Raw genomic sequence first — 22,412 nt, 5'->3', positions numbered from 1 at the left:
CTTTCCCTAAAGGCTCGTATTTGGTGAGAAACATTTTCACCTTGGCCCCTCTGGGATCCCCCAGGTCGTCGCTGGCACTCTACACTAGTTCAAAGGAGGATCTGCCAGAGGGTCTTTACTCTGACCAGGAGGGTGGTCAAGGGGAGCCTGATCTTATTCTGCCAATACCTCAGCAAAGGGGTTCCATCTCACCAACCTTCTCAGACTTTTATTCCTTCCCTTCTGGGCCCGGCTCCAGCACCTGCGCCTGCGCCTGCAACTGCTCCAAGGGATAGGTCTTTGGACATTTTGCCACCTTGCACACACTGTTTGCTGAGATCCAGCAGTGACTACCCACTGCTCCCATTCCTGTTCCAACAAGGAGTTCTCCAAGGCTTTTCGAGCTTGGCCGACGAAGCCTATTTTGACCCCTGCTACCCCTCGGCCATTGCCAGTTTCACCGCCCCCTCTTGAGTAGGAAGCAGCTCAGTCAGACACTGATACTGTCACAACTGGTACTCAAGGCACGGATGAGTTTGATGTTTACCTTCCTGCAGATGGGGAACCCCCGACATCGATGTGCCCTCCCGGGCCTCGCTGCCAGATGAGGTCCTTCCACTCCATGATCTCTGGGGCGGCAAACCTGTTCATCCTAGTACCGGAGGAAAAGAAACGGGAAAGTTTCCTTTTTGAACTACGGGAGTCCTCCAAGAGGACCATTGTTTCAGTTCCTCTGTTGGTCATGAAGACCCCTAATACCACTCCTGCAAAAAGGGACTGCTTGGAAAAGAAGTACTGGGTTCCGGGCTCGTCCCCTAAGTGCCTCAGGTCCCAGCCCTTGCCAGACTCAGTGCTCTCGTCCGCCACTAGGAAGAGGTCCTCTAATACCTCTATGGTTCCTCCAGACCAAGAGGCTAAAAAGCTGGATGAAACAGGGAAGCGCAACATCACTACAGCAGCATCGACGATCAAGGCCGCCAATGCCGTTGCCATTCTCTCAATGTTAGGCATGATTGTAAGTAGTAAACCTGTGGGAAACTACAGCAGCCTTGTCCTCTTGGCAATAGACACCCAACTATTGATATAGGTATGCACTACACAAGTTGGTAGATTGACTGAGCAGCCAGAGGGGTAATTGTGAGCTGTAGAGATGTAACACAGAGATTCACAAATGACAAGTATTCAAATAACACTTATCCTCCTTATTTATTTATTTATATATATTTATTTATTTATTTATTTATTTATTTAAAAGTCCGTTTTTAATAAGCCTTATGCAACAATAAAATACACTTCAAATGCACTCCCTCAGATTTAAGATAAGCAAGTAGATACCCTTTTGGGATATCACTCACACACTTCCTACACCCTGAGGTGACTTCAATAGCTAGGACACTGTGGACATTGCTATATCACTTTTTTAACACTTTATGCAATACTGAGGTTGTGGAAAAGGAAAAGGTTAGGGAAGGAAACAAAGGTTCACAAGTTCTCTGAACAGGTAGGTACAATCCCCCAATGAAGTATAGGTGAACCCTTTCCCAGCAATAAAAGTAACTTATGTACCACCTATGAGGGACAGTAAACACAAAGTCAATGGGTCAGCAGAGTCTGCAGGGAGCCACGAGAGCCAATGTCAATTGAACAACATCTAGGAAAGTTGAAGCATTTCTTGTAAATAGCACAAACGTCTTGCACAATGTTATATAGAGAGTTTGTACAAAAAAATCATTCTTGGGCAACAAGCTGTAAGATTTGTGAAAGCAGAGCTGCAAGCAACTCTGCAGAAAAAGCAGCTACTGTAAATCTCCAGTGAGACAGACAAGCTACAAACCAAAAAGATACGTACCCCTTCAGTTAAAACAGTCCCTTAGGTTGGAAGAAGAGGAACCAGCTTGCTTCGGTTCCTGTTGCAGTCCTGCAGATCCTGTGTTCCTGGGCCTCCGTCGTGGGGACAAGAGGGAGGACGTCTGGGGACTCCTGCCCTGCAGTTTGAAGGTCGGCGGCAGCAATAGGCTCTTTCCAAATCAGCTGCACTTTGTGGTTTCAGCTACCGGTCAATAGCACAACCACGGTTCTTGGACACCTTATGGGCTCCCCTTGCTTCTGGGGCCCCGCACTCTGTTGAGGTGGTTCATGCTTGGGTCGTCCTGCTTTGAGTGGGTCATTAGGATCTTCCTGGAGCTCAGGTCCGTCTTAAAGATGATGCACTCGTTTCTAGTGTTTCCGACCCCTGGCACTCGGTTCCAGCAGCAGCAAGGAGGTACAACAAGCAGGGAGAGGGGTTCCAGTCAAGTTCGTCTTGGGGTCAGTTGGTCCCACCAACCCAAGGGAAGAAGTCGTCTGTTTCGGGCTTCTCTCCTCGATGTGAAATTTGGAGCTTCAGCACTGCAGCAGGGCTTCACCAGGCAAACGAACGATCCAGGAGGTGCTGCAAGCTTCTCTCACAGTTTCTTTCGTCGGATTCTTTGTCCAGTGGTCGACCCTGCCTTCTGTCTGAGAGACCTCACCTTTTATACAGGTTTTTCCCATTCACTTGCAGCCTAGCTGTCACTCACACAGCAGGAGTGGCTGTCCTCCAAGGACAGCCAGCCAGCCACCTACCTTTGGGTGCATTCAGGTAACCAAGGAGACTAAGCACAGGGAGTTTCAGGAACCTCCCTCGCGTCCTGCCCTGCCAGATACGCTGGAGCCAGACAGAGCCTTCAGCAGTGAATCCTGCTAAAGACAAATTTAACAAAGAGACCAAACCTGGCTTGGCATGCAGAGTAAAACCAAAGAAAGACCTCACAAGCAAAAAATGGCAACAAAAGAAGACTGGGGCCATTTTGACAAAATGGGCACCCATGGATGCCATACTGCAGCGGTGGAATCAGCCTGCGGTAAAAACGCACAATGGTAGGAAAATTAAACCACTGCCACCAGCCATTAATTGTAGTGAGAGTAACATAAAAAATGTTACATGAGTAAGTAGACAAAGGGGCTACTAAGTAACCCCCCAGCACTCCACATAGGATGGTGTGTGCTGGGTCTACAAAGAGAAAAAGGTAAGTAAAGTCAATTTCACTTTACTACTCTTGGAAACATAGTTTATCCAAGAGAAGGTATTTAAACCTTATGAGAAATCCAAAGGACTTCCCTGTGTCACTGCACTGTGGGTGTTGTGTGTCACAACACAAAAGGTTATGCCTATGGAGTTCGTCAGACTCCATAACCAAAAGAAACTCTGAGTTCAGATCAGATCAAAAATACATGAGAGAGTGAGAAAAAGGTCTAGCTCACTCCAGGATAGAAAATCAAAAAGTCCCAAAGTCCAGCGAAAGAGCTGGGGGGTCTCTAAGGTTGAAGGGAATTAGCACAGAAATGAGAATTCTCTCTAACACTCATGGTTTGACATGAAGTGATGATACCAGTTCGGTCCCATCCTCAACTTTCTCGAGCCCTGGCTTGGTTCCAGGAACGGGAGGTAGCCTACTATCATGCAATCACAGATGCCCTTGACATCGCTGATGCAGGATTTCGCCAGGTGGGAAATCGTGTGGCCCTCTGCCGCCAGGGTTGGCTTAAAGCCACCAAATTTCCACACGGATGTTCAAACAAAGGTGGTCGATCTGCCATATGATGAGGACAACCTCTTCAGAAAAGCAGTCGACAACACTCTACAGGCCATAAAGACCGAACCTGAGACAGCGCATGATTTAGGCACTCTTCAGCAAAGGAGGCCGACCTTTTGCTTCTCCAAAGGGAGAGTTTCATGGTCATCGAAGGGTTTCACCTCCAGCTATCGTCAGCAGGAATGAATGAAAAGATAGATTCTAAAATGCTGAATGCACGTTTAGTGTGCATTCGGCATTGTAGATTAGATCAAAGCCCATAATAATGAACAGGGTAGCAGGGGTTGCAGGTGTGTCCTCCGCTCCCACAGTTCCGTATTATGGGCTGCGGGGGTGTCCCCTGCATACATTAAAGGCAGTGCGGGGGACAAACGGGCAAAATCCCCAAAAATCGAATTACAAAATGCAGGCAAGTGGGCTCCATTATTTTGTAATTCGATCTTTTGGGATCCATTCTTTTAACGTGCATCCAATGTCAGCACCCCCGTTCAACCACCCAGGAGGCTTATAGGGGAAGCTCCCAGGCCTATGGAAGTGGCAACCAGCGTTGTTGTCATCCCCCATCCAGGATGCCTACGCCAAAGCAGGGCTGAACGAGCCAGGACCTGCCTCCCCACTTCTGCACCCCAGTGAGAGGCCGGTTAACGCAATTTGTCAATCAGTGACGAAACATCTCCACAGACAAATGAGTGCTCGATGTCCTTCAACGGGGGACGCTCTGGATTTCCAGGATAAATGCCCTCACATTCCTCCTGTTCTGTGATGAGAACTGCACATGGCACCGCTGCTAAAGGAGGTTCAAGCCATGCTAAGCAAAGGGGCGATAGAACCAGTCCCTCAGCGTTTCCGGGGCTCCCGAGTGTACGCCTGTTACTTTCTGGTAAGGAAGAAGTCAGGAGGGTGGAGACCCAGTCTAGACTTGCTACACCTCAACAAGTACCTCAAATCCCAAAAGTTCAGTATTGTCACGTCGCAGCACGTTCTCGGCCAACTGGAGGAAGGAGATTTCATGGCGACCGTCGACTTGGAGGATACTTACTTCCACATACCCATTCATTGCAAACACAGGACGTTCCTGCATTTTGTCATTCAGGGGCACCATTACCAGTTCAAGGCCCTACCCTCCAGCCTCAAATGGGCCCCAAGGGTGTCACCAAATGCTTAGCGCTGGTGGCAGCAATTCTGCGGTGTTAAGGAATTTAAGTCTATCTTTACCTAGACGATTGGCTCATCCGATTTCGCTCTCAAGCGCTGGCAACTCAGCACACCGCAGAAGCCATCCAAACCCTGACTTCTTTGGGATTCTAGATAAACTATCAAAAGTCCTGTGTAGCGCCATCACAGAACGCGCTATTCCTGAGTGCCCGCCTCAACACACTTTTGTGTCTGGTGACTCCTTCGGGAAAAGTCCGACGACTATCGACGGCTTCCGTTGCAATAGTCTGGTGCATCAAATCCCTGCTGCGAATGAAGTCCTCCTGCAACCATCTAGTACCCTTTTGCAGACTGTAGATGAGACCCTTCAAAAGTTTCTGGATACAAGATGGCAGCAAGTCACCAGCGCATGGAACGTCAAGATCGCCCTGAATGGGGCATTCCGTCAGGCCCTGCAGTGGTGGTCAGTTCACCCACAACTCTTACAGGGTGCTCCCTTTCGGATCCCTGCTTATCAGGTGACAGTCATGATCGACACCTCCTTAGAGGGTTGGGGAGCTGTATGGAACTCATTGTGGCAATAGTAAAGACACACAAGTGATCACAGTTCAAGGGTGTTTATTGAACTGTGAATGCAAGGTGGAAAAACGCCTAACCTAAATCTAAGATGGCAGCAAGCGTTGACCAACAAATGAAAAATAAGGCAGTCCTAGTGGCGTTGTGTCAAAATACAAGGGCCTATACTAACAAAAACCTATTGCCAATTCCTTACAACTAAACATAGAAAGAATGTGGGATAGGGTTTTAATAAAGAAAGAAGTGTTCTCAAATCGTAAATCAGGATGGGCTTTAGCCAGTGCTCTCCCTTCCCCATGTTTCAAGCACGGGACAAGGTGGGACTTCCAAGCACAGCACACGCTCGAGCCTTCTCAGCACAAGCCGGCAGTTCCGTACCAGCTATCAGGTTCTTCGATGGTTAAGTCTCTTTTAACAAAAGTCTCTTGCCTTCGAGGCCTTGATGTATCCAACAAACAAACACAAAGTTCTGCTTCACGTATACCTTGGGTGATGGCTTCACCCTTGAATCCCCCTCTTCCGGGTGTAGACCTTTCACAAAATCGTATTCAACAATCGATTAAACCGTTCCTTCTCCAGCATGGAGTCTGCCATGGATTCACATGCTCATGAATATTCCCCGTTGTCAGGCTGGCAATCCTCTGTAACAGAAAAAACTCTTTCAGTTTCATTTCGAAACTGTCTTTATCCCATTAACCAGTCACTGAGCTCTGGGTCATACTGCCCCTAGCCAATGCCTGCCCTCTACCTAAGCCCCTCCTCTGGCAGCCATCTTCTCATTTTTACAGCACGTTCAAGTGTTGGGAGTCCTCGCTTTTTTGAGAGTTAAACTCTATTTTTCGGTCAATCGAGCCCGTGTGCTCCATTGATCCTCCATCCGACTAACAGGGACCCGTTTTCGGAATTTTTTTACTGCCCCTCAAGGGCTGTTTTCATTGAGTGTTCTTCTTGGAGGCATCCAGAAGATTCTTCAGGCCTAAACCACGTAGATCATGTCGGACGAGAAGGACTGCTCCGACTGCGGTTTGCGGAATGTGTACATGGACGACAAGCATTCCCAGTGCCTGTATTGCTTGCACCCGACGCACAAGGCGGAAGATTGTGCGTTTTGCTGTGGCTTCTCGAAGCCCACGTTGAGGGATCGACACCAATGCTTGGAAGCGTGGTTGCAGTCCAAGGCCTCTACCACGGTTCCCAACCAGGGTCTTGCCTCTCCCAGATCCGGGAAACCTGAGCGGGCTTCTAAGTCCTTTGATGGCGCTCTACCCATGGGGACCCAACACAAGGCCTAGCACTGCGAGTCCGCTTCCGTCGGGGTCGCCACTGCTGCCGGTCCCGCGATGGTCAGGGCGCGATCATCCTCTCCATCAGCAACAGTCTCCAGCCACCACTCTGGATCATCGTCCAAGACAAAGTCAACCACTCTGGGGAAGTTGAGCGAGAATCTGGAGAAGGCCAGGCAGGGTACGGTGTCCGACCCACCCGCGACAAGAAGGCCAAAGAAGACACAGGGTCTGACAAGGCCCCGAAGGAGAAGGACAAGGCGTCCGACTCGGCCAAGGAGAAGGCCAAACCGGACAAAGGGTCCAGCCTCTCCATGAAAGCCCGGTTCACCATGCAAAGCTGTCGCCCTCCCTCGAGGTGGTGGTGGCGTCGCTTTCGAAGGCCGCCGCGGCGGACCCGCCGGGTACCCAGACGACGGCCAGGGTGTCTCTTCCTCCCAGGAGGGAGCCGTTGAGCATCCCTGTGGAAAAGACGCTGGAAAAGAGGATGCCGGTCCTCAGCCCTGGACCGACCCCTCTGGACCCGAAGAAAGGGGCGGGGGGTGTTGAAGGTCTGCAATGTACAGACATTTCTTCAGAAAATTAGATTATCCACACCATCCAGGAGGGCGATGATGAGGGTAACGCTGGAGATTTTCCTCACGATGGGGGTGACGACAACGGGGATACCGTCCACGGAGATGACGAGGGGCCCCAGGACGACAAGGCCCCAGCACCAAGGCCCCAGATGTCACGGAATTCCCCCTTTCTCACCTGGGAGCGATCCTTGTAGGATTTCTTGGGCGGTGTCTTCTTACGCACGGACCTGGTCTTGTATAAGCCCGCATGAGCCTCTTCTGGCTCCAGCGTGCGTTCAGAACTCCAGGATTCAGACACTCCGGGATCCAGGAACCAAGAGGGTAAGCACACAGCACACGAGTCTGGGAAACGAGGAGGAAGGAAGAGGGTAATGGGAATGGAATTAGGAGGTCCAGGAACAAGGACAACAGTGTAGCGAACTACGGAGCACACGTCTAGTGGCTGCTTGCAGTAGCATTGAGACGCGTGGGCCCGCAGGGGCGCAGCCTATTTGTAAATATGCTACGTCTGACGTAAGGACAAGGAAGATGTTGCACGTTAGACGGCCATGTTGGGAGTATCAAGGAGTGCAAGCCCCGTTGTGACAAGGACCATGAGGTCCAAAAGGGGCGTGTTCTGCGGATCATGACACCAGATACTGCCTAGAGACATCTCAATGGACATTCTCTCCACCCCCCACACTCTGGTGTCGGAGATACAGAGGAGGATCCCGGCATACCCGGCGCCCTCTCCGCCCGTGGCACCAGTTCCGGCTTCCCTGTTGACACCGGGGGAACCACCGGCCAAGAAGAGGAGGAGGCACCCTATGCCTCCATGCCACCCTTCACCATCTTCTCCATCGCCCCTCTCCCTGAGGGACACTGATACGGACACAGCGACAACGGGCACGGATGATGAGCCTAGCCACCTCCCATGGTTGTGCATGTGTGTACTGCTATGTATTCTTTATTTATGAGCATGTGGATCCATGCCAGACCCCATGCTGGAGAAGGAACAGTTACAGGTAAGTAACTTGTTCCTTTTTCAATGTACTTTGGGTGACAACTTTCCACCCCGGATCTCCCTCTTTCGGGCTCGGACCCCTTTCAGACGTGCGCCTCCCTCCTTCAGGTTCACTGTGGCTTTTCTTACTTTCACCAATCTTAATGTCTCTTTAAACAGCTCTTCGTGCTTTACTCTGGCCAACTTTTACATCACCATGTTCATGCGTTCATTTCACCAAGTGGGATTCGTTTCCCTTAGCTTCTCAATCAACTGTCGGTCAAAGACTTTCGACAGGACAGAGGATTTTACAAGACCCCTGTATGACCACTTTGACCTCTTTTCGCCTCTTGCCAAGGGCTTCTGCTTATGGTAGTTTCTACCATCGGGTAATCGCCCAGAGTTTCCTGATTGAGCACCCATGTGGTGCCGTACTGCTCTGTTGCTGGTTCCCCCCTTTTTTTTTTATCAATGTCTCATTAAGCCTTTGAAAGTTCAAATTAGCCATTGGCTACTTTTCGTTCAACACAGTTAGGTTTCTTATCGATTCTCCCCTCAGGTCACCGGCTGTGATGAACTGCTTGCCTTTCTTTGACCCTGAAGTCAAGGTTGGTACCGAGAGCAGCGTCTTTCCCCGGCTTGGTCATCAGTAGAGGAGGGTCTTGCGTTCCGTTGGCATCTGCTGCAACACATGCTGGCTATTTTTTTGCGGTGTTATCATTACTTCTGCAGAGGTTTCACAGCCCTTAGTCAAAAAGGGCAAGGTCGACTCTCTTCTTGTCACCCACTCGGTATTCGCCGCCTTTCGCCTCCTCTTGAACTGCTGTGCTGAGTTAGCTCTTACGTCGTGCGGACTGCCTTTCTCGTCCTGTGCTCTTGTGCTCCAACTTTTATCCCTGTGGGGAAGGGAAAGACCTTTGTATTGGGACATGTGAGGTAAACTGCTCTTGTGTTAGTCCGTTGTTTTCCATGTTGTGCAAAGTGTTCATGTGGGAAAAGGGGGCGGGGCAGTGTTTTGGAATATCCTACGTGGTAGGATGGATAAACAGTGTTGAAAGCCATCTCACCCGTCGGTCTCCCACCCCCCAACCAGGTAATCCTCCCTCACTGGTCCACCTCCAGGAACTCGGTCCAAAGCGATGGCCGTGTCCTGGCCACCTGGATGACAGATCCCCAGAGGGACTAGCTAGGGAGACACCTTCAGGTTTCACACAGAGCCCAAACAGGACTTTCTCTCATCAGAGGCCTCTGGCCTTCGGAAAAGGAGGAGTTGCACATCTACGTCCTAGAACTGCGGGCAGTCTTCTGGGCCTTCAGGTCTTGTCAGCCTCTGGTCCAGGGTATGGTGGTGTGGGTCTTCACATGCAACGCCACCATGTTTTACATCAGGAAGCAGGATGGGACGCGCTCCCCGCTCTCTCTCTGGAGGCACAGAATCTGTGACGCTGGACCATTGCTCAACGCATGTTTCTCATCCCATTTTACCTGCAGGCGTCCAGAACACCATCGCGGACTCTCTCAGCAGGGAGCTGCAGTCCTGCGGTGAATGGGAGCTCCAGAAAGCACATGTCTTGTCTCTTCAACAAGTGGGATCTCCCTCAAATAGACCTCTTTGCGACAGCTACCAATGCCAAGTGAAATGTTTGTCATCAGGTATCCTCAGCCAAGGAGTCTGGGGGAGGCCTTCTCGTTCCCTTGGAATGGCTTCTTCCTGCATGCTTTCCTGGCAATTCTGCTGTTGCTATGAGTGATAAACACACTCAGGTCTTGCCACTGCAAGATGCTCCTCATTGCACCGGTGTGGCCCAGGCAGATCTGGTACTCGGACCTTCTCATCTGGCGGTGGTTCCAGCCATCAAACTACCTCCACGTCCAGATCTCCTCTCCAGAGTAGTAGGGTCAATCCTGCACCACTATCCAGCGTCTGAGCCTCATTGCTTGGCTCCTGCAGCCCTAAAATTTGGGCACTAGTCGCTGCCTTTTGAATGCAAGAAGATTCTGGCCAAGGCCAGGACTCCCTCTACCGTTGCTTGCTACAAGCACAAGTGGAAACCTTTAGCGGTGTGATGCCGGCCACAGAAGATTTCCCTGCTACACGTAACAGCGCTGCAGCTTCTCACATACCTGCTCTCGCTGGCCAAGCCTGGCCTTGCTCATGTATCTATCATGCTCCACCTGCCCGCCATATCCCTACATATCCAGGCTCCAGGCAACCTCTCCCTGTGGTCACACAGGCTTGTTAACTAGTTCAAGGGCCTCTTAAGATAATTTTGGCTGGGTGAAGACTTCTGCCCATGCATGAGAGCTAAATATGGTACTGTCGAAACTTATGGGGCCACTTTTTGAAATTGTGCATCGGGCCTCCGTTTGAACTCGTTCATTGGGCCACCTTGAAGTATCTTTTACTTTAATTTATTATATTTATTTAGCGCTCATTGGACCCGGAGGCATGATGGCACATACAGACGCACAACACCGAAATATAAAATACATAAAACATAGAAGGAAGGAGGGCAGAGCGCATTATATGGGAAACAACATATCTCACCGCTCAAAATGGTTAACACAAATCAGCCCAACACAATATTTGGCCTACAATGCAGCTACAGGTGCCTCAGATTGATGATTCTATTCAAGAAAAAAGGTAGGCTGCTAGAGCCACATCCCACCACAATACAGTCAGTGTTATTAGAACTGCACCGGTTATCAATCTGAGTTCTGCGTAGGACCCTCGGGTCCTGTGTTCTAATACAGTTGGGCCTCACTATTGAATTGAACCAGACTAGGACTTTGTTCCTGAGTGCCGCCCTGGATTCAAACTGTCTCGGTTTCTCCACGTTCGTAATAATAACATTTCTAGGGTCCAGAACGAAGCTCCTTAGGTTAGTGTCGGTGATTTTTTCCATTGTCGATTATTTTCTGTCGAAGGTCCGTGGGAACCCATTGAGAAGGGGACTTGGTAGGAAGTAGGCTGTCCTCCACTGAGACTTGAACCTCTGGGCAAGAGGCAGGGTCAACTATTTTCATCTGCAGAGCCAGATCCAGATGAGAGGATACAATGGGCTTGGTTTGACACCCTTGGGGAAACCCAGGCAGAACAATAGAGGTTTCCATTCTTGTTGCTTCTAGATGTAAGGGCTTTGGTAGATTTGGCAAGGATGGCATTTGAGATTTGGGGCCAACAGACACCACCCAGGATAGAAAGTCCTCAAAATGTAAACAAGCCGCGAGGTTCCGCAGCAGCTGCTCCTTATGGGACGCCCAATTATCGGGTGTCTCGATGGAACCCAACCCTCTATTGAGACATTCTAGGGTCTTGTCTCCCGACTGCTTCCCCTTTGTTATTTGCTGAGCTGACAACATCTGGGCACATGTCAGTTTGTGGCCTGCTAGATTGTGAGGCTTTTACTTCTTAAGGGGCACTCCCTTTGCCACTCCATGCTCGTCGGGAAGCTCAGGTGCAAGAATATCAACATGCGTGAGAGAGGGGAGGGAGGAAAAAATAACTCTGACATCATTCTTAGCGTCGCTGTCAAAGTTTTTGTTGTAGATCAGGAGTTTGATAGGGGTAAGTGAAGGTGGGCCTACAGAGCTGACACCATTCTTGTCGCTGTTGACATTTTTATTATTAACCAGGAAGGAGCTTGGTGATCAAAAACTGTTCCCTCTGCAGCTTTTGCCTCCTTTTTGCCCTTATCGCTAAAACCTCAGAGAGGCAGCTGCCACCCCCATGATGACCTGATAAAGGTGAACGTGTGGGGGGAGGGGTGGGCCTGGCCAAAGCATTCAAAAGATGACTGGCAGGTACTGGGGTGAGACCCAACTCGGCTACTATGGGCAGGTCTGTGACATTATCCATGCTATGCATGGTCTGTAGCCTTATCGTAGGCATACCAATTAAAAGAGGGGTTTCATGTAACAAGTGGTCCGAAACCCAGACTTGGATGATGAGTTTGTAAACAAGAAAACGGGAGCTTACCCAAGAGTGAGGCCACGGATCCGCGAGCCCAGCAAAAACAATGTTTTGTCATGGAAGACCACCTTCTTGCTGGAAATCACCTCGGCCAAGCGGCTGGGGGAGATGCAGACTCTCTCCTGTGTAAGACTCCTTATTAGTCCTTCCACTCAGCCAATGTGGTCCTGCGAACTCATCCTTCCTTCATGCCAAAGGTTCTGTCAGACTTTCATCTAAACAAGCTTTTGGTTCTACCAGTTTTCTTTGCCTGCTGAAAGGTCATTGCTTTCGCTGGACATTGCATGTGCCCTGAAGTTCTGTGCTGCACGCAAAAAGGACTTTCGAAAGACTTTCAACTTTTCATCAATTTTGGACATGGGAAGGCTCTGTCTAATGCTTACATCTCCAGTTCGCTCTCTGACTGTAACATGCATTGCCATTGTCTGGCCAACAGACTGCTTCCAGGACGGCCAAGAGCCCATCCCAACAGAGCCATTTCCCTGCTTGACATCTGCAGGGATGCTATGTGGATGTCCACGCATACCTTCACGAGATTCTACTTTGTCGACAGGGACTCCAGGGAGGAGTCTCGTGCCGGGCAAGCACTGCTGCGCCACCTGTTTGTTTGAGGTGAGTCTGTCCCACGGGTAAGTGAATTGCTTCTGTTGAGCTTTGCTACTGGGGTTGTGTAAGTGTACTGCTGTGTAATCGTATTCATGAGCATGGCAATCTATGCAAGACCCCATGCTGGAGAAGGAACAAGTTACTTACCTGTAAATTTTGTTCTCCAGCTTGGGTCTGGCATGGATTCAGATGCAAACCCTCCCTCCTTTCCCTCTCTGGCTCCTCTTGATTCATGATGCCACTTTACTTGCACGACCAAATCTCAAGATGACCACCAGGGGTGGAGTTTAGTCATTTGCTGGGGCAGTATGACCCAAAGTGACAGTAATAGGCTATAGAAGCGACAAGCAGTTTTAGCTTAAAGCTAAACTGCTTTAATTTCACAGAGGATTCCCAGTCTTACGACGAGGAATATTCATAAGCTTGTGAATCCATGGGGGGCGTGGCTACATGGCCACGTAGGAGGACGTGTCTACGGAGGAGCTCCTGTTGATCCTCCACTGATCCGGTACAAAGTGCATCAAATATTGCCACAAACACCTGAAAATAGCAGTGTCCATGTGCGATGCAGTAAGGCTGGCCCACAGCGGATTTGCACTCTTAGGATCAGCATAATCTGGGAGAACGGCGCCTCGGAAGATGTGGACGGCTCGCCGTGCAGTGATCTAAAATGGCGGCTGGCCACAAACAAAGGAGCTAAGCAGGACGGCTTGCGGCGGGCGGATCTGGCGCGGCTGTGGGTGCCGTGAGGAGACCGTGAGCGATGAGGAGTGTGGGGGTGAAAACAAGGAAGGAAGGATCGTGCCGCAGACTGGGAGCGACGCGACGTGGCGCCTGCGACCTCTCGTGGCGAGGCATCGGACCTGCTGGGGCCGACGCACTGAACAGTGCTAGGGAGCGGAGCCCCGACGCGGCTCTGACCGCTGGTGCGGAGGGCGGACGCCGCATGCTGCGGTACCGAGGCGCCGGGCGTAAGTGTATGAATATAAACTCTACTGTGGGGAAATAACAATTACAATAAAGTGCACAAAATCCCCAAGTCATGGAGGATGTGGGGCGATCAGGCCCATATTGGATCGGAGCTCTGGTGCCACGGGCACATGAGGAGAGCCCCGGCAATGGTTGAGTGCGGCGGCACCGAGGCGGCGTGTATAAGCAAGTGAAAAAAAAGGAAAAAAAAAATAAACAAAAAAAACTTTACAGAGGGGGAGAAACGAAAAACAAACAATAAACAAATAGCAAGCAGCCCAGACCGAGTGTAAGAACGCGCCGTGTAGTGCGTACGAGGCCTGAGCCTTGTGGGACCTCGCCGCGGGTTACAGAAGTAAGACAGTGAAGGAAGAGACCCTTGGGGCACTTGCGGATCCCCGGACACGGCATCGGGCGGCCTCCTTAGCCGAGGGGCGTGAGGAGACCATCTGAGGCAAGACTGTGGGCTAGAGGGCCTCAAGGCTAATGGAGTACCGGAGTGGGAGAGTGCTGGGTCAGTGGTTGTACGGGACCACTGGCCACTGAAAGAAATACAGTGGGGGCCGGTGGAGCGATGCTGCGGGAGCACAGGTACGTGGGCGGACACAGCCCATTCCAGGTGTGGGGAGAGCACCAAGGACACACCCGTACACCGTTGGAACGGCCCCGATACGCCAAGAGTGGCCTGGCGCCACATGGACTTTCGCACGAGGGGAGGCGCCGCTGGCATACACTCGAACAGCATAGCAGGATGTCTAACAGAATTGTCAGACCCAAGAACAAACAGCCCACGTTGGAGGCTTATGCCAAGTCGCCCCCGGGCGCAGAAGGGGGCAAGAGCAAAGAGACTACCGCTGCAGCAGCGGAGACACCGGGAAGGATCCAGGAAGTGCTGGCAGCGATTGCAGACTTGAAAGTCGCCTGGGAGACTAAACTGGGCTTGGCAATGGATGAACTGAAAGTAGGTTTGGACCTCATGATCGGAGCGGTCCAGGAGGAAGTCAATCTGTTGAGACAAGATGTGCGGACACTGGCGGAGCGCACTGTAAACCTGGAAAAGGAGATGGCCCCGAATACGGCGGTATACGCTGCCCACGGATCGGAGCTCCTTGCCCTCGTGCAGCGTGTGGGCAACTTGGAGAACAGGGCGGAGGAGGCGGAAGGGCGCGCTAGACGCAATAATATTTGCATTGTTGGTCTGCCAGAAAGAATGGAGGGGCCTAATCCAACAGAATATGTGGAATCCATGCTCTTGCAGGAAATAACTGGCGGAGCACTGACCCAGGGGTTTGCGGTCGAGAGGGCGCACAGGGCCTTGACAAGGAGAACACGACCAAGACATTGGGACTTGAATATAGTGTTAAATAAAGAGTGTGGGGAATGGTGCAGCAAACATGTGCTAGCAGGATCCGTTGGATGCAACTATCCTAATCAGTTGAATGGGAGCTCCGGGAGACAATCCTTAAACCCCTTAGGAGTACACTTAGTTAGGTCACTGTTAGATCGGTGACGCCCCGCGGGGTCCTAGTCTTGGTTTACGAGATAGGACCAGACGTGGGTGGGCCTGAGATCCAGGGATGGAGCTGGGCATTTGTTGGGGCTGGGTAGGGTAGGGGGAGGGGAACGGTTGTGTGCAGTGGGGTAGAGTTTGGGAAAGGGAAGGGGGAGGTTTTGGGAAAGGGGGTGGGGGGTTGTTGAGGGTGGGAGGGCCAAGAGTCGGACAACGGGTCATCAGGGAAGATATTGGAGGGGAAGGTGGAGGGGGAGTACATCGAGTAGATGGCGTCGGGTAATCTCAGAGTGGTGACCTGGAATGTGCAGGGCCTCAATAGCTATCTGAAACGCAACAAAGTGATGATATATTTAAAGAGGATGCCCATTGACATACCCTTGTTACAGGAGACCCACCTCACCAAGGAGAAGCTGGAGGTGGTTAGAAGGAAATGGAAAGGGAATGTCATAGGTGCCACATACTCGGCATTTGCAAGGGGGGTGATCACCTGGGTAGCACCGCATGTGCCGTTTTGTTTGCTTAGCTCGACAATAGACCCAGAGGGCAGGATGGTGGTGGTGGCGGGGATCCTGGAAAACAGGGAGGTGAACATTGTAAATTTATATGCCCCTAACCATGATACAGCAGCATATTTTAGGTCCCTATATAGTCAAATTAGCCCCCTGGCGGGGGGTACGATGGTGTGGGGAGGGGATTTCAATTGCACCCAGAACCCCAGGATTGATAGGTCAGATGACAAATCAGGGAAGCCAGCGCCAGCAGCTAAAGCATTGAGGACCCTATTGATAGACCTCGGTCTGGAGGATGTGTGGAGAAGGTTACACCCAACGGATAGGCAGTATTCGCATTACGGAGCGCCACATGACGTGCACACAAGGTTGGATTACGTGTTTGCTGCGGCGGAGATAGCAGGAAAAATGGTGGGGGCTGAATACAAGGCCAGGGTACTATCCGACCACTCTCCTTTAGTAGGAGAGTGGCAGCATCAACCCCCCAGGGCACGTATCCCGACATGGAGGCTCAGAACTGAGGCTCTACAGGATGCGGAATTCCGAGAGGATCTGAGGGTGGCTATCGAGGAATACTTTGAAATTAATACGGGCAGCGTACGTTCTGTGGGAACAGTATGGGAGGCATTCAAGGTGATGGTGCGTGGGGTAGCCATATCAAAATCTAAAGGGCTCCAAGGGGATATTGAACGGGAACTCCTTGAAACAGAAAGAGCTGGAGGGCCTTACTCGTAGTGAGGGGACCGCCCGCGAGAACAGCGCTAAGATAAAAGACTTACAATTAGCTTGTATGGAACTCTGGGATAGATTATGCAAATTAAATTATAGGAAATATACGGAGAGGTTACATGCAGGGGGGGATAAGCCAGGTAGACTACTGGCCTGGCTATACAAAAATGAGACTCCCCGTTCAGTGATCAGAGAGGTTAGGGATGCGGAAGGTCGAACTTATAACACCCAAGAGGGGGTAAATGGGGAGTTCCTCAAGTACTACAGACGCTTGTATGAGGATACAGGAGAGGACATGAGCCAGGAAATACTGGAAACAATAGAGGATGTGGGGCTGCCCACCTTAGATGACCTAGAACGTGCAGATCTGGACGCCCCCATCACCGTAGATGAACTGGAGGCGGTGATCCAACAGCTCCCCACATGTAAAGCGCCCGGGTCAGATGGGTTACCCAGTGAATTTTATAAAACATACAAGCAGGAGCTACTCCAGCCGCTGCTGGCTATGTTTAATGAAGTCTATGAGCAGGGGGAACTGCCGGCGTCCCTCTGCGAGGCGGTGATCGTCCCGCTCCTGAAACCAGGTAAGCCGGACACGGAATGCGGGTCCTATAGGCCCTTGTCCATGCTTAACCAGGATAGCAAAATACTCACAGCAGTGCTAGCCAACAGACTAAAGAGGGTTATCGGCAAGCTGATACACCCAGACCAAACGGGTTATGTCCCAGGTAGAAACATCACAGATAACCACAGGAGGCTGCACCATATTATTGATCAAACTAAGGAAGATTCAGGAGAGATGGCCATCATGTCGCTGGACGCGGTGAAAGCCTTTGATTCAGTGAGGTGGCCGTGGTTAAAGGCGACCCTTAAAGGGTACGGAATGGGACCCATATATACTAGATGGGTCCAGTTGCTATACAGTTCCCCGATTGCGAGAGTTAAAACTGGTCCCACAATTTCAGACAAATGGCAACCCAGCAGGGGGACCAGACAGGGTTGCCCCTGGTCACCCATGTTATACATCTTGGCATTAGAACCGCTAGCAATATGCCTGCGGCAACAATACGGGGAGGTTGGGATTCGCACGACGGGGGGCACACACCTGATATTGTATGCAGATGATATGCTTCTCTACCTGCGTTACCCGGAAGAAAACCTGCAATATGTGCTGCAGGTGATGGATCGTTATGCCACTCTCTCGGGCATATCGGTGAACCCCGGGAAGTCTAGCTTGTTCCCCTTGGGAAGGTATAGGAGCACCCCATCGGCGGGGCTACCTGTCCTGCGAATACCCTGGCAGACCGTGACATTTATGTACCTAGGTGTGAATATTTATCATAAGATAGAGATGGAGCACAGACCTAATACAGTGAAAGTGATTGAGGGTATTAAAATAGCATGGTGTTCTGGTCTAGGTTGCCCCTGGCCATGATGGGGAGAGCAGCTCTGCTCAAAATGGTTGTTCTGCCCAGGCTCTTGCACTTTTTTGTGAATGTCCCGTACTTGATCCCCAGACGCTTCTTTGTGAGACTCCATGGCATGTACAGGGGCTTAATATGGGGCAACTCCAGGAATAGGGTCGCCCTGTGGAAGCTGCAGAATACCTGTGATAAGGGGGGCATTAACCTGCCAAACTTTGAATTGTATTATTTGGCGGGACAGCTGTTGTATGTGGCCAGGTGGCTGTTTGCGGAGGACTCGGCGGAAGCCAGGCTTTTGCGGGCGACTCAGTTCCATATTTTCTTAGAGAGACAGTTGGAGTTGGGCTGGGAAGTTTGGTGCAGAGCATGGAAAACGGTGGGCGACCCAGACCCGCTCTCTCTGCAGGTCCCGCTGGTGGCTCTGTGATGATGACCCCCAATTGTTTGAAGCAGTCCGCAGATACTGGGAACCGGTGGGTCTAGCCACCCTCAGCCACTCTCAGAGATATATGGCAGGAAGGGGAGGTATTGGAATTCCAGAGGTTGCATGAGGAGACAGGGGTGCATAGCGGCCAATATATTACATACATCAGGCTCATGAAACGGGTAAGGAGGAGGTGGCCTGAGACGGCGCTAGCGGAAGAACCTGATGCCTCCCTGGAAATGATGTATGATGTCTCAGAGGGAGGACACGAAATATCTAGGATATATGAGCTCTTAAGAGCAAAGGCAGAGAGGGAGCTACTCCAGCTGAGGCATGAGTGGGAGGAGGAGATTGGAGAGTCCCTGACCGATGGACAATGGGACAGAGTACAGAGGTACCACAAAAAGGTGTCTCGGAATGCGAGACTCCAGCAGATCCAGCTATATGTCACCCACAGAGCCTATTTGACCCCTGGAAGAATAGCCAGGTTTGGAGGCTCAGCTATACAGAAATGCCCCAGGTGTGGAGAGGAGGAGGCAGGGTTGCTGCACATGTTATGGGCTTGCCCAGAGGTGCATATATTCTGTCAAGAAATAAAGACGAAAATGGCCAGTGGGGGTGTGGTGCTGGACGTGGGGTCTGCTGGGGCATACATGCTTGGGAATTTCCCCAGGCCACGTAATTTAAAGCATATCAACAAAATGAAGGACCTGGCATATGTCCTGGCCAAGCGCAGGATTGCAATGTGTTGGAAGGCAGCCCATAGGCCTAGAGTGGAGACATGGTGGGCGGACCTCTTGAGATGGGCAGAAGCTGAAACTGCAGTTTGGTTTGAAGCTGCCACCAGGGGGGGAGAAGAGGAAGTGGGCCCCCTGATGGCCTGGAGGCAATTGGTGACCTCAATGGCTACACCTCACCAGGTCAGTCATGAAACAGAAGACTCAGATGAGTCAATAAGCTCTGAGATTCCCGAAAATGCTTATGAAGATGACACTGATGTTACGGCTCGAGTTTGTGGGGAGAGAGGGGGGCTGGACGGGAAATGTATAATTTGTTGGTTTTCATTGATTATGAACGTCCTCAAAGTTGTAATGTTTGGCATGTTGTTTAAAATAATAAAAACAAATGAAAAAAAAAAAAGCATGTGAATCCATGCAAGACCCATGCTGGCGAATAAGAGTTACAGGTAAGTAACTTGTGCCCTATCACTTGTCTATCCTACTATTCCTATCCTTTCCTGAAAACATTTTGTAACTTATTTTTTCAACTTCCACCTTTTCAATATTTGAACCATGTAAGGCGCTCTGAGACTCTCTAGTTACGGCCAGTGGTAAACAAAAATGCAAGTAAAAAATAAATAAGACCATCTTGATAAGGTTTGTGGGGGCTTGTGGCAGGTAGTGGATGATATGCATGGTCCTGGTTTAAGGACCATCAAAGCAGAGGCAAAAACAGTGATGACTGATAGGGAGGGTATTTAAGTCATCTTGTGCCACAGAAATGTCACCTGGGGCATCCATTACCTTCACCTGTGGGAAGGAAATAGGCCTATTACAATGGCAAGCTGCAGGCATCGCTCATAGCCTCACCATCTCTCCCTTGCTCGGAGTAAAATCAATGAAAAGGTCATTGGCAAGCCACAGTCATCCATGCCCAAATGGAGAGATTGCACGCCAGTGATCAGCAAAACCTGACTTTGCAGCTGTAGCATATTCCAAGCCTAGCCAATGGGGATGCAGCAGGTTGAGGATTGCCCTCCAAGGGTGAGAAGATGCAGAGCTTCAGGAGACCCTGCACACCACCCACGGAGTGTTGGCACACGCCTTTGCAGCTCATTCCTTAATGGCAGTGCAAAGAGGTCGGGACGGAGTAGCCGTGCATAGGATGAAGATGAATGTAAAAGGATGGCAATCCAGAGAGGTCGGGACGGGATAGCCATGCATAGGATGTAAAAGGATGGCAGTGCAGAGAGGTCGGGACAGGATAGCCATGCATAGGATGTAGATGGATGTAAAATGATGGCAGTGCAGAGAGTTCGGGATGGGGTAGCCATGCATAGGATGAAGAAGGATGTAAAATGATGGCAGTGCAGAGAGGTCGGGACGGGATCGCCGTGCATAGGATGTAGATGGATGTAAAATGATGGCAGTGCAGAGAGGCCGGGACGGGATAGCCGTGCATAGGATGTAAAATGATGGCAGCGCAGAGAAGTCGGGACGGGTAGCAGTGCATAGGATGAAGATGGATGTAAAATGATGGCAGTGCAGAGAGGTCGGGACAGGATAGCCGTGCATAGGATAAAGATGGATCTAAAATGATGGCAGTGCAGAGAGTTCGGGCGGGGTAGCCATGCATAGGATGAAGAAGGATGTAAAATGATGGCAGTGCAGAGAGGTCGGGACGGGATCGCCGTGCATAGGATGTAGATGGATGTAAAATGATGGCAGTGCAGAGAGGTCGGGACGGGATAGTCATGCATAGGATGTAAAATGATGGAAGCGCAGAGAAGTCGGGACAGGTAGCAGTGCATAGGATGAAGATGGATGTAAAATGATGGCAGTGCAGAGAGGTCGGGACGGGATAGCCGTGCATAGGCTGTAGATGGATGTAAAATGATGGCAGTGCAGAGAGATTGGGACGGGGTACCCGTGCATAGGCTGTAGATGGATGTAAAATGATGGCAGTGCAGAGAGGTCGGGACGGGGTACCTGTGCATAGGCCGTAGATGGATGTAAAATGATGGCAGTGCAGAGAGGTCGGGACGGGGTACCCGTGCATAGGTTGTAGATGGATGTAAAATGAAGGGCAGTGCAGAGAGGTCGGGATGGGGTAGCCATACATAAGATTTAAACTGATGGTAGTGCAGAAAGGTTGGGATGGGATAGCAGTGCATAGGATGTAGATGGATGTAAAATGATGGCAGTGCAGAGAGGTCGGGACAGGATAGCCGTGCATAGGCTGTAGATGGATGTAAAATGATGGCAGTGCAGAGAGGTCGGGACAGGATAGCCGTGCATAGGCTGTAGATGGATGTAAAATGATGGCAGTGCAGAGAGGTCGGGACGGGGTAGCCGTGCATAGGATGAAGATGGATGTAAAATGAAGGGCAGTGCAGAGAGGTTGGGACGGGGTAGCCATGCATAGGATGTAAACTGATGGTAGTACAGAAAGGTCGGGATGGGATAGCAGTGCATAGGATGTAGATGAATGTAAAATGATGGCAGTGCAGAGAGGTCTGGACAGGGTAGCCGTGCATAGGATGTAAAATGATGGCAGTGCAGAGAGGTCGGGACTGGGTAGCTCTGCATAGGATATAAAATGATGGCAGTGCAGAGAGGTCGGGACGGGGTAGCTGTGCATAGGATGTAAAATGATGGCAGTGCAGAGAGGTCGGGATGGGATAGCCGTGGATAGGATGAATATGGATGTAAAATGATGGCAGTGCAGAGAGGTCGGGACGGGGTAGCCGTGCATAGGATGTAAAATGATGGCAGTGCAGAGAGGTCGGGATGGGATAGCCGTGGATAGGATGAATATGGATGTAAAATGATGGCACTGCAGAGAGGTTGGGACGGGATAGCCGTGCATGGGATGTAGATGGATGTAAAATGATGGCAGTGCAGAGAGGTCGGGACGGGATAGCCGTGCATAGGATGTAGATGGATGCTGTATTGATTGTGTGCTTTTGGTAATGTTGTGGGCAATGGCGATTTCACTACAAGCCTTCTGCTCCCCTCCAGGAGAAGACACAGGCACTGCTGCAGCAGTACGAAGACGTCAGCCATCTGAACTCTGAGCGCTATGCGGGCCTGGAGCGGGCACAGGCACTGGTCGCTCAGTTCTGGGAGACACATGGTGAGCTAAGCCCATGGCTGGAGGAGACGCAGGGCTTGATCGAGCTGCTGCCACCACCTGCTGTGGATTCAGATCTGCTCCGGCAACAGCAGGAAGACATGCGGGTAAGTGGACCTGGCACAAAAGGCATCATCACACATTACTGCCACATAGTAGAAAGGAGCAGAAGCAGCACTGCCCATTAAGCCAAGCATTTAGCTGCAAGGCAAACAATGGTTTCCTCATCAGCAGATAGTATCTGTG

General features: G+C 50.8%; 1 protein-coding gene across 20 annotated transcripts in view; it reads left to right on the top strand.

Moving 5' to 3' along the window:
* The window catches only part of MACF1 (microtubule actin crosslinking factor 1), a 1,825,008-nt gene that overhangs the window by 1,332,915 nt on the left and 469,681 nt on the right, over positions 1-22,412 (top strand). For all 20 annotated transcript variants that reach the window (XM_069622429.1, XM_069622430.1, XM_069622431.1 and 17 more), the window contains one exon: positions 22,055-22,273. In XM_069622429.1, the coding sequence (XP_069478530.1) occupies positions 22,055-22,273 (219 nt within the window). The remainder of the gene's footprint in view (positions 1-22,054; positions 22,274-22,412) is intronic.

This window comes from Ambystoma mexicanum, chromosome 11, assembly GCF_040938575.1.
Source record: "Ambystoma mexicanum isolate Mex_15411 chromosome 11, UKY_AmexF1_1, whole genome shotgun sequence".
NCBI classification, from domain to species: domain Eukaryota; kingdom Metazoa; phylum Chordata; class Amphibia; order Caudata; family Ambystomatidae; genus Ambystoma; species Ambystoma mexicanum.
The sequence above is the reverse complement of the archived record's forward strand: the minus strand, read 5'-3'. Positions and strand labels throughout refer to the sequence as shown.